Raw genomic sequence first — 12,841 nt, 5'->3', positions numbered from 1 at the left:
ATACTTGTAAATGTTTAATATTGCCTATCATGCCATATCGGGTTTCTGATTATTTCCTGATATTTGACCAATACGTTATTACCCGATATTTCATCATTTGACCAGTGTTTCTTTTTTACCATATTATAAAAGTCTTTTTTTTTGGTCAAAATTTTCAGTTCTTTCAGTCCTTTATAGTAAGTAAAGTTATAAAATCTTATCGTTGGATGGCTGCAACGACCAAAGTCAAAAGCCCGAAGGCTTCCGAGCCCTCTACCAACAAGGCTTCCTAATAGATAAAGAACCAGACCTTTTTTATGAACTTCGGAGGCTAACCGATACATAACTTTCTCTTTTTTTTTCAATATAACTTTCAATAGAGTTACAAAATGGGAAATAAAAAGCTTCATAAGGAAAAGTAAGTAACCCTTCATGTCAGTTAACTTATCAAAAATTGATATATATTTATAAATTTATACAAAAAGCAGCCCGGAATCAGAAATCTTATACGAATCTAGTTCGGAATCAGAATCAAAATCGGAATCGAAAATAGGTACATTTAGTATGTCGTATAATTCTGCTTATTGTGTTCTAAACATTCTGATTCACTGCTTAATGGTCAATATACAATTGATAGAATTAAACCCGGAAGGCACTCAAATTCTTGATTCTGATTCTAGGCCAAGAGATGACAAGAAAAGAAAAAGGTCAAATGAACGACGATACCAATATGTATCTGAAATGACCAAAGATTTGAGAGAAGCATTAAGGGTAAATAAAACTTTCGCTGTATTTTTTATTTTTTATAAATTTACTGATAATAATATATTTTTAGAGAGATCTATTCTGGAATCTGGCAAGAATGCCTCAGGAAACTCAATTAGATATCGAAAAAACGTTTGAGTCTCAAAAGGATCTTGTAGTTAAAACGATTGTGCCAAATTTAATGAAAACATTGGATCTTGACACCTACCCCATAGGGGAAGGTGTTATATACGAGATGATTTATCAGCGGCACCGCCACAAAAGGGACAATCTTCGGGTCAAAAATAAATCAGAAAATGATATAAAAAAAGAAACAGGACGGAAACACCAAAATTTACGACGATCAGAGGTAAATATAAATGTTATATTTTACTAATCATCCTAATCATCATTATTTATTTACGAGTTTTTTATAAAATAGAAAAGAAAAAAAAGATCAAAGACCATCAACAATTTAAGAAACCTTAATGATCCGTTGATTCAAAAGTTCAGTAACGAAGAATTGCGGCCAATAATCACAGAAAATGGATATCATAGCCTGGAAATTTCAGAAAGCGAGGATGGGCAAAACATAATCGTCGTGTGTAACCTGCAATGGTGCTCCAGTACTGTAAGTGAATTTATTGAAATGGGTTACATATAACTGGCATATGCTAATTCATTTTAAAAACAAAGCTGCGCAGATTTTTGTACTATGTTGACAGTAATACAACAAAAGGCGACAAAAAGCGTGAACGGATGTACAAGCCTAGTGAGTACGTTGAAGAAACGGTGCCAAATAGCACGCCTAGTTGGACGAAATCAGGCTATGATGGGCCATTAAAAAATCCAGTTATCAAGGCGATTAGTAAATTACAAAATAAATAAAATATGTCAGTAAATTTAATAAATATAAATAAATATATCAGTAAATTTAATGATTTTGAGTCAAACAGATTGAAGGAACATTAACAGATTTATAAATGCACAAAAAAATATATCTAAGATATATTAAATGTGTGGTAATGCCTAGTATAGTGGTAGTGCTGCACGACCTTCTACCTATAACCCACAACCCCCAACCCACAACCTTTTTGGTTCAATTTTCACAATACCTAATTTTTTTATTTTATTTCATCAACTGACAATCATACCGATATATCAAGCTAATCTAGCTGCGGATTACCAGCCAGATTATTTTTGACATTAATTTAGAAATTGACATATAAACTTGTTTCTGAAATAAATACGCAAAGCGTAGGTTATTGCTAAATTTTGTAAATTTCACGAGTTGAGCTAACTAATAAATCAGCATCCGATTGCAATAATTAGTTTCTTTAAAAGCTTTTAATATTTCGAAAAAATGGCGTAAACTTAATCATAGATCATAGAGAGAAAAATTTAAATGACTGGCAACAGTCGCTGTTATTGAAAGAACAGAATCTCAACGAATATCAAAATAATTTAAATTTGTATGAAAACACCCTACATATCGAAAAAGAAAAACAATAATTTTATCATTGCAATTGTTGTAGATTCAACAAAAATATGCCATTAAATAAATCCGATTCTATTTATGCAGAATGGGGTATCTTCAAAAGAAGTATGAACAATGACTCTAGGCTAGGAATTACGTCAATTGGGGAAGTATTCGTGTCCAATACGTTTATTGAATTATATAACAACTGGCTGAACACAGATATAGGTAAAAATTATAAAGCAAATAAATTAATCGCTGTATATGTCACGAAGCTAGACCTAAGCTGGACTGCAAATAACTTTCGGTTGGTGGATAACCTTAATGCGAAACTTGCAGTTTGCGAAAAGTCAGGAAGACACAAGATTAAATTCATCATTGAATAATTTTCTGTTTTGATGTTTAGTGGGGTTTCCTTTTAGTTTTTTTAATATTTTTAATTTGTAAATTCATGTAGGGATTTGTTTTTCAGTTATACAGTATATATATACTGTATATATATACATATTTCTTTCTTTTAAATTTTTTTGTTTGCTTAATAAATAATAAATATTCAGTTATCCTCATTAAAAATTGCATAAATTATTGTTGGATGATTTAAACTATATAATAGTCTAATGCGGCACGTAGTGCCGCATTAGACTATTATTTATAAATAAACTTTTGCCTCATCAGCATAAATTTACAAGATACTCTTTCAAATATGCCGCTATTTGCAAATATATTGTTATAATACGCAAATAGTCCAATTTTATTAGTGATCTGGATCATTGAAATTTAATCTGATTGGTCAGATCTCTGTTTGATTACGATAAATATGAAAATAAGCACATTTTGTTTACAAATATTTTTTTTTACCATTTTGCCTATTTGCGAATTTCTTATTTTTGCCGTTTGCCTATTTGCGAATTTTTCTTCTTTTTGCCGTTTTGCCTATTTGCGAATTTTTCTTATACCATCTTACGAAAGCGTTGCCTATTTTTTGTCTATTTTTGCTTATTATATCACCGTTTACTTTCTACGCCCATATATATGGTGTGAAATTATTGGACTCGTTCACTGACAATGGTTGACATACTGGTATGTCAGTTACTCAGCTGTACGAGTTTATAACAAATTAATAATAATAAGCACTTTCACATTCAACAATCGAGAACGGGAATATTCTAATTTTATTCTGGAGACAGATACGGAATCTGTTATTTATCGCTAACCTTCACTATTTTCTTTTTGTAAAACAGGTTTCATTGAGTTGTGTTTCAAATATCCTCCTGTTTTTATAGGTGCGAGAACGTGCCGATTTTTTGATGAATTTAATGCTTCTTTGCTCCTCACACTCAATCGAAGTGAAATATAGAATGACGATGCATATTTCTTTCAATTTTCATTTTACTGAGTATAACTTTAAAAATGGTAAGCGAATATTTGTACTGATTTTCACTTCTAACGAAATAAACTTTATTTGTTTTCAGCGATCAGAAATGAAATGTGTATATACCGATTTTGATAAACTTCATTTAGAGGCAAGCCTGACTGATGGGTCTAATGGTATTATGGTAAGTAATAATAGGTATACTTTTTTTTTGATATAACATTCTAGTTATGTATTTTTTTTCATGCATATTTTTACATATAGTACGCTGTGGTCTGGAACCACCCGAGATTTTTGACTACCTAGGGATGAAGTTGTAAGGTACTTGTACCTGATAGGCTAGCCTCCTCTGATCTAGGGTCTCATTAATCGGGAGACAAGGTGGTTCCTAAGTACCTTCCACATTAAGAGCAGACATTTTTTGTAAAATCACATGTTGGGAATACTATCTCGTAACGAAGGAGCGAAAAGCCTTCAGTTTTTTAATGGTTGTGTTGATTGATTGATACGTATGCCTTACTGCCCAAAAGAAATATTAACCGATCGTGGGTCATATTTTGTAGGATTAGCTAATACATGAGATTTCTTGAAAATCAGAAATGAAACACTGCCGATTTTCACCCTACCGACATATATTTTTAAATTCATTTTCTGCAATCAGAAACGAAGTGTATCTACCGGTTTTGACGAACTTTAAAGGTGAGTTCATTTCTAGCACAATTCGTTTAGATAATTAACGTGACAGTATCTTTAAATTGTTCCTACTTTCAGCAATCGGCAAACTCGATCTCTGATATCAGTAGCTATGACCATTTTTATGGTGGTATATGTAATGATCGTGCCATTTAATTGTTGCGTTGATTGATTGATTAACGTATGCCTTACTCATATTTTGTAGGATTAGCTAATACATGAGATTTCTCAAAAATCGGAAATAAACACTGCCGATTTTCACCCTACCGACATATATTTTAAATTCATTTTCTTCAATCAGAAGCAAAGTGTAACTACCGGGTTTGACGAACTTTAAAGGTGAGTTCATTCCTAGCACAATTCGTTTAGATAATTAACGTGACGGTATCTTTAAATTGCTCCTACTTTCAGCAATCGGCAAACTCGATTTCTGATATCAGTAACTATGACCAGTTTTATAGTGGCTAATGGAGTGCTTTTTTTTGATATATAACATAGTTATGTGTATTTTTTCATGTATATCAAAAAGAGCGAAAAGTCTACTGTTTGTTAGCGGTGGAGATGTAGTAGTCATGCCATTTGATGGTTGCGTTGATTGATTGATTAACGTGCACTTTACTACTCATATTTTGTAGGATTAGCTAATACGTGAGATTTCTTGAAAAATCAAAAACACTGCCGATTCTCACCCTACCGACATATTTTCTGCGATCAATAGCGAATTGTGTATCTACCGATTTTGACAAACTTTATTAAAGGTGAGTTCATTCTTAGCACAATTCGTTGAGATAATTAACATGTCAATAATTAACGTTTCAGTCAGATTTAAATTGCTCCTACTTTCAGCAATTGGATAACTCAATTTCTGACGAAATGTAATCAAGGTGATATCAGTAGCTAAATTACACGTTGAAGTACTGTGCCGAGGAGCAAAAATTAATTATTGCATTTGTCAGCAGTTCTTTATTAAATAGTTGCTCATGTTGATTGATCAATTAATGTACGCCCTTATTCATATTCTAATTCGCAAGATTTCTCAAAAAATCAGAAATGAACCGTATTTTATTTCATTTTTAGAAACGAATTGTATATCTATCGATTTTGACGAATTTCATTAGAGGTGAGTGAAACTGATCTTCATTCGATGATTAACATGATGGTCTTTAAGCTGTTCCTACTTTCAGTAATCGGAAAACTCGATTTCTAACGGACATTTGTTAGAAGTTTGGTAAGCAAGATTTCATCACCATTTATTACTAATAACTTGTTTGTTCGTTTAATGTATAACATTTATCAATTCTTTATTTTTAAATTCGTTCCTGTTCTTAGCAATCAGAACAATCAGAAACAAAAACATACCGATTTTTGCTTAATCATATTACTTTTTATTATGATTGTAAACATTGATATAAGTCCCATTTGAAATAATAAATTATATTTACAACTATGATTGTACAATCAAATTTTTGAATATATTGTAAATTGTAATTAATAAAGCGCATGTAGGCTGGAATTAAAACCATTGTTCTTAATAATTTGTAATTAATAATGCGTAAATAAATATATAATAAATAAAATAGGTGCATTATAAATATTTTATAAAACCAATTATTAGTCCATTTACCAATCGGCTATTACAAATCAGCTATTAATCAGTCATCAATACATTATCAATCAGTCATCAATACGCTACCAATCGGTCATTAATCAGATACTGTCTGATTGCTGTCGGATTAAGCAAATCAAATAAGGTTATCAATTGACCATCAATTGACCATCAATTGACCATCGTTCAGCCATCAATTGACTCTCAATGTGACACCAATCGGGCAGCCTGGATGATAGCCGGTTGTTGTCAGATTTTGGCGGAAATCAACTATCAATCGGACAGCCCGATTGGTATCAAATTGAAAAAATCAGTCACCAACCAGGCATCAATCGGGTATCCGATTGTTGACTGGTTGGTGACTGATTTGGCATCTTTCGACCTGTGTTAATCACAAAAAATTCTTTGAAAAATTCTTCAATAACGAAAATAGCTACTACGAATATTCGTACTCTTAGTGAAGACAAATTAATTTTCACGTTAGATGCTATGAAAAATAATGATATCAACATATATGGATTAGTCGAGACTAATCTTTCTTATAGACAATCGAAAATTTGGCAACGACAATTCAGTTTCCATGGTTATTTTGATTATTCACAACAAGGGGTAAAGGTCACACTAGTCAAAAAAAGACAATTCGGCCTAAATTTGACCAGGTCGAATATAAGTCGAATGATGATCTAACCTGTGTCAAATTGAGGTCAAATTTTTGGCGCATTTAGGGTGCCAATCGTCTCAAATTCGGAAAGAAAATTTGGCCATCACTACACTACCATTCGACCTAAATTTGACTAGATTGAATTTAGGTTGAATTTAGGTTGAATTTAGGTCTAATAGTGGCGTCAAATTGAGGCGCAGTTCGGATGATTATTTGTCACAAAATTTTGTCTCAATATTTATTTATTAATTTAGTTCAATTTCAAATTTATTAATTTATTAAAACAACTTAAATATACAGTACATATATATTAGTATCTATCTAATGTATAAATAAAATAATTATACATAATTTCACAATCACATGATCACATCTTGAAAAGAACGAATATTAAAAGTCATCTCACTATAACTAAAGAAAAAAAATAAAGTCCAAGTCTGATCTGAAATAAAAATTCAGAAAAACAAAACTTTAAAAAAAAAGTTTCAAAACGAACCGTTTTGGAACTTACTAATCGATCCTATCATCCGGGATAAGGAAGCCGAAACTACAAAATAAGATAATAAAAAAATTAATTAATAATAAAAAAAAATTTTTAAAAAAAGTTTTTAAGTGAAAACTTACCAATTCGATTCAGGAAGTGCGAAACTGTTGATTTCTACAAATTATAAGATAAAAAAAATCAATAAAAAAAATCAAAATTAATAATAAAAAAAAAAACTTACCAATTCCAAGACGTTGATTTATACGTTCTACTAAAGAAATCTACTGAAGCTGAAGAAAATTCCAAGAAAGCGTCCTACAAAAGTAAGAGATAGAGGAATGGCGGAAAATAACGAAAGAGGAGAGGGAAGGTGAGAGGGAAGAGAGAAAGAAAGCCCCAGAGTTCCTACAAAATAAAGAAATAGAAACGTTAATACAGTATAACGTTTCTTTTTTTCAAAAAAAGAACTACTAAGATTCGTAATACTTACAAATCTTAGTTCTTTTTCGTTCTTCAGAAGCCCACCGAAACCTATAAAAAAAGAATAAGAACAGTTAGTAACCGTTTATAATAATAAGAATAAAAAAAAAGAAAAAAAAACTAAGATTCATAATACGGAATACTTACGAATCTTAGTTTTTTCCGTTCTTCGTTCTTCGGAAACTCACCCAAATGGACGAACCTATAAAAAAAAAGAAAGGAACGGTTAGTAAACCATTCCAAAATGATAAAAAAAAACAAAAATCAAGATTCGTACTCGTACTTACGAATCTTGGTTTCAGAAGCCAACCGAACCTATAAAAATAAAAGAAAAAGAATGGTTAGAAACCGTTTATAATATTAAAAAAAAATCCAAGGTTCGTAATGAACCTTAGTTCTCCTTTTCCTGATCCTCGGAAGCTCACAAACCTATAAAAAAAAGAAAGAATGGTTAGTAAACCATTCGTAATAATCAAAAATAAAAAAAGATTGAAGATTCGTACTTACGAATGAATCTTTGGGTTTTCGTTCTTCAGAAGCCCACCCAAACCTATAAAAAAAAAGAACGGTTATTAGTAACCGTTCATATATTAAAAAAAAATAAAAAAATTAAACCAAGATTCGTACTTACTTACGAATCTTGGTTTCTTGGTTTTCCGTTCTTTGGAAGCCCACCCGATCCTAAAAAATAGAAAAGAACGGTTATTAGTAACCGTTCATAATATTTTTTTAAAAAAATAAAAAAAAAATCCAAGATTCTTACGAATCTTTGGAATTTTCCCATTCTTCAGAACACGGAAGCCCACCCGAACGGCCGAACCTAAAAAGTAAAAAAAGAACGGTTAGTAATCATTCATATTAAATTTAAAAAAAAAATAATAAACCAAGTTTCGTACTTACGAAACTTGGTTTTTACATACTTCGGAAGCCCACCCGAACGGCCGAATCTAAAAAAAAAGTAATAAAAGAATGGTTAGTAATCGTTCATACTAAATTAAAAAAAATAATAAATAAACCAAGTTTCGTACTTGCGAAACTTGGTTTTTCCATACTTCGGAAGCCCACCCGAACGGCCAAATCTAAAAAAAAAGTAATAAAAAAACGGTTAGTAACTGTTCATATACTAAATTAAAAAAAATAAATAAATAAACCAAGTTTCGTATTTACGAAACTTGGTTTTTCCATACTTCGGAAGCCCACCCAAACGGCCAAATCTAAAAAAAAAGTAATAAAAGAACGGTTAGTAACCGTTCATACTAAATTAAAAAAATAAATAAATAAACCAAGTTTCGTACTTACGAAACTTGGTTTTTCCATACTTCGGAAGCCCACCCGAGCCTTTTAAATGGGCGTCTTGAATCTAAAAAAGAAAAAAACGAAAACGTTAGTGAAACGTTTCATTAAAAAAAGTAAAAATTCGAAGGTATATGTATACCTTCAAAAGAGATAAGTGACGAAAGGAAAGGGAAAAGGGTAAGGAAGGGAAAAGCGAAGGAAGGGAAAGGAGAACGAAGGGAGGGAAAGGAAAAGAAGAAAAACTGGGACGAAAAAAAAGGGGAACGAAAGAAGGGAAAGGGCGAGGAGGGAAAGAAGAAATTAAAAAAGTTTAAAAAAGGATCATCCTTTTTTAAACTTTTATTTTAATACGCGTATCGCGTAATGCGTAACGTTTGATTAACATAATTCAACTAGGTTGAATATATGTCTAATCGTAGATCTTTACTAATTGAAGTTAAATTTTATTAATTCTAGTCGAATATAGGCCAAATTGTATTAAGGCCGAATATTCCTTTTTTGACTAGTGTCAAGGCGTAGGAATTATCGTTAGCGATAAATACGATATATTTGTTCATAAAGCGGTTGGTCACAAAGGCCGTGTTTTATATTTAGACTTAAATTTTAGTCAAAAGAAAAATGTTAGGTTGATTCAGGTGTACATTAACGCTAATAAAAAAGAAAGAACACAAATCGAAGAGCTATATCAATACATAGAAAATATTATCGATGAAGTGAAAAACAAGAATATGGAAATAATCATTATGGGTGATTTCAATATTAATTATAGAAAATACTTGATGGCGTTTATTTCTAATAGATGGTACTTCAAATTGTTTAAAATGCTAGAAAACAGACACCTCTTGGATACAATTCCAATATTTAATGAAGACGATGAAAATATATATACTTATATTCCACCTAATAATTCTAATGAAAAATCAAGAATAGATTATATTTGGGCTTCATTACCAATACTTGGCCAAAGTTTGAATAGTACTGTAATAGAAAATGATCATTTTACAACGGATCATAATACTGTCACTTTATCATAAGGTTGCTTGGCTAAACTCACTTTAACTTTTGATAAAAGTCTAAACTTTAATTAGTAATAGTTTAAACTATGACAAAAGGTTTCGACAATAGCTAAATGTCTAAACTATGTCTAAACTTTCTAATTAATAAAATTTAAAATAAATAATTATTAATACATTATTATATATATTTAAATAAATTTTTTATAAATAAATATTATATATTAATTAATAATTATTAATAAATATAGTTAGACTTCCATATAGTAACATTCCATATAGTTACATCATATAAAATTTCTTTATATAATCATATCTTTGGGAAAAACTAATTTATATACTTATTATATAGAAAAATCTTTATATAATTACATCATAGTAAAAGCCTCTATATAGTCAGAATCGATTAGATAACTATATAAAGATCTGACTGTACTAATAATAATATATAAAAAGTAAAATTATAAAACTAATTATTAATTAAACTTACTATATATTTTAATATTTATATATAATGATTTAAATAATTAATATAATGTATATTAAATTTTATAATTGCAAAACTGATTAAATTTATATTAAATCATATAATTTATTATAATAAATGGTAAACTTTATTAATTACTATATAAAAATATGTCTAAACCTTTCACAGTTTTACCAGTTTCGTCAGTTTCACAGTTTCGCAAATTTTTAATTTTTTAATAAAATGTTTCAACTAGTTTCAATTTCAACAATTGTCTAAACTACTTAGTTTCGCCCAGCAACCTTACTTTATCGCTTGATACACAATTGTTTATAGGAAAAACATTACCTAAGATTAACAAAAGTAAAAAGAAAATAACTCGTACTGTCTTTTTATATGAGGAAATGGATCAGGATGATGATGAATTCACATGGGACAATTTCCGTGCTGGTTTGGATCATGAAATCGAAAGACTAAAATTAAAGGATAAATCGATTACGAAAAGAAAACATGTTGATCATATGTGGGATTCTCTTAGACAACTTATCATGAAATCTGCTAATGAAAATATAAAAAACAAAAAGGTTATAAAACAGAAAATCAAATGTGCTCCTGAGAAAAAGTTGTCAGTTTATTTTGATTTAAGATATATCATTAATCGTATTCAAGAAATCCGTTCATGTATCACAGGATTAAGAAACTATCCAAATCAGGAAATGATCGACAAATGGATTAATTATCAAAACACGATAATTAAATTAAAAGACAAGTATGAGTTAGTTACTTCTGATACTATTTTTACCTTTTTAAATAATGAACAGTTCCATAGTTATCTTGATGAACTTAATGAAATTAGAAAACAATTGAGAATTGTTTTTAAACTTGAACTTAATATTATGGAACAAGAACAAATTATCTCTAACATCAAGAAGCGTTGTGATAATTATAAAGATGATCAAGGAAGAATGATTCAATCTATTACAGAAAAAGAAATGGTTTCTATTTCAATTGAAAAAATTTATAAGAAAGATCATAATGGTAACGAAGTTTTAATTACAGATGAGAATCAGGTGATAGAAGAAACAAATCGTCATTTTCAGACAGTGGCGGGATCTGTTAATAGAAAGAAACCAATACAAGGAAGATGGAAGGAACAGTATAAACCACAGCCTCATATCAACGAAAATATATATTCTAGCATTATGGATGCTTCATCTTATGATGAATGGTTAGATATTATTTGACAATTATCTAATGGAAAAGCAACAGGACCTTCTGGCATGTCAAATGAAATGTTGAAACATCTAAGTGATGATTGTAATCATATTTTATATTATTTAATTTGTAAAATTATAGAATTGGGCTATTTACTGAAACAATGGAAAGAAGCAATGGTCTTTCCTATTGCTAAACCTAAAGCCTTTAATTGTGAATTATCAAACTCTCGCCCTATTACTCTTTTAGAAACCACTCGGAAAGCACTCATTTCTTTGCTAAATCGTCATTTAGCAATTATTTTAAAAGATAATAATGTATTAATGGCAAACCAATTCGCTGGTCTGCCTAAACAATCAACATTTGAACTGATAAGAATTATGAACGAAGTTATTCAAGATTCAATCGATAATAATAATGAATTATGGATACTCTCTCAGGATATGGGAAAGGCTTATGATCGTGTGAATATCTTTCAACTCAAAAAAGCGATGGATAGAATTAAAATTCCTAATGATTTTTCGTCCTTTATTTTAGAACTTTTTAAAGATAGAAAAAATCAAGTAATCACTGCGTATGGTAAAACTGCACCTTATAATGTTCTTACCAGAATAGATCAAGGAGAAGTGATTTCACCGTTGCTTTGGTGTATTTATTATGATCCTCTTTTAGCAGAAATTGATAAACAACAATTGGGATATAATATTTCTTGTATATCAAAATCAGTTGTTCAAGAAGAAGGTGTTCTTAATCAACAAAATGTTTCCATTATGGCGTATATGGATGATACTCAATGGATTACTGACGAAAAATCAAAATTGGAAAAAATGTTATACATCGCTGATACATTTTATCGTCTTAATGATATTCAAATCAACAAAGAAAAGTCTGAGCTTATGATGATGACTACAACTGAGAAGCGTAAATATTCTCATAATTATAATGATAAAATCTCAATCAAGTTTGGTCGTGAAGAAATTAATATTAAAGCCAAACATCCACACGAACCTATGCGTATCCTGGGAGTGTATTTCAATATTGAACTCGATGGAAACTATTTGATGTTCAAGATTAAGAATGAAATAGACCATTTAGTTAATCTTATGTATAAAAAAAAGATTACTGATAAATATATTTTATATATATTTAATAGAATTATCATCCCTAGAGTTGAATACTGGTCGCAAGTTATGGCTTTATCAAAAATTCAAACAGAAGCTTTAATTATTCCTTTTAGAAGGATGTTTAAAAACACATTAAAATTTGCTCGTTCAGCACCTAACGCTATACTTGATAATCCTTATATATATGGATATCGAGATTTTTACGACAATCAACTTCAAGCCAAAATTACT

General features: G+C 30.0%; 2 protein-coding genes across 2 annotated transcripts; one reads left to right on the top strand and one right to left on the bottom strand.

The window, feature by feature from the left end:
- Positions 1-368: 368 nt before the first annotated feature.
- On the top strand, positions 369-1,611 carry OCT59_008584 (uncharacterized protein; the record flags this gene model as incomplete). The annotated part of the gene is made up of 5 exons (XM_066142593.1): positions 369-397; positions 465-750; positions 815-1,093; positions 1,166-1,354; positions 1,420-1,611. The coding sequence occupies 5 exons, from the start codon at positions 369-371 to the stop codon at positions 1,609-1,611; spliced, it is 975 nt and encodes a 324-aa protein (XP_065999460.1).
- A 5,431-nt stretch (positions 1,612-7,042) lies between these two features.
- On the bottom strand, positions 7,043-8,546 carry OCT59_008583 (uncharacterized protein; the record flags this gene model as incomplete). The annotated part of the gene is made up of 13 exons (XM_066142592.1): positions 7,043-7,079; positions 7,157-7,190; positions 7,258-7,287; positions 7,370-7,421; positions 7,507-7,547; positions 7,644-7,670; positions 7,784-7,811; positions 7,887-7,925; positions 8,004-8,046; positions 8,132-8,177; positions 8,260-8,316; positions 8,417-8,443; positions 8,525-8,546. 13 exons carry the CDS (start codon positions 8,544-8,546, stop codon positions 7,043-7,045), a joined length of 483 nt encoding a protein of 160 aa, XP_065999459.1.
- Positions 8,547-12,841: the final 4,295 nt, after the last annotated feature.

The sequence above is a fragment of the Rhizophagus irregularis genome, chromosome 16, assembly GCF_026210795.1.
Source record: "Rhizophagus irregularis chromosome 16, complete sequence".
Lineage (NCBI taxonomy): Eukaryota > Fungi > Glomeromycota > Glomeromycetes > Glomerales > Glomeraceae > Rhizophagus > Rhizophagus irregularis.
This window is presented reverse-complemented; position numbering and strand designations above follow the sequence as displayed.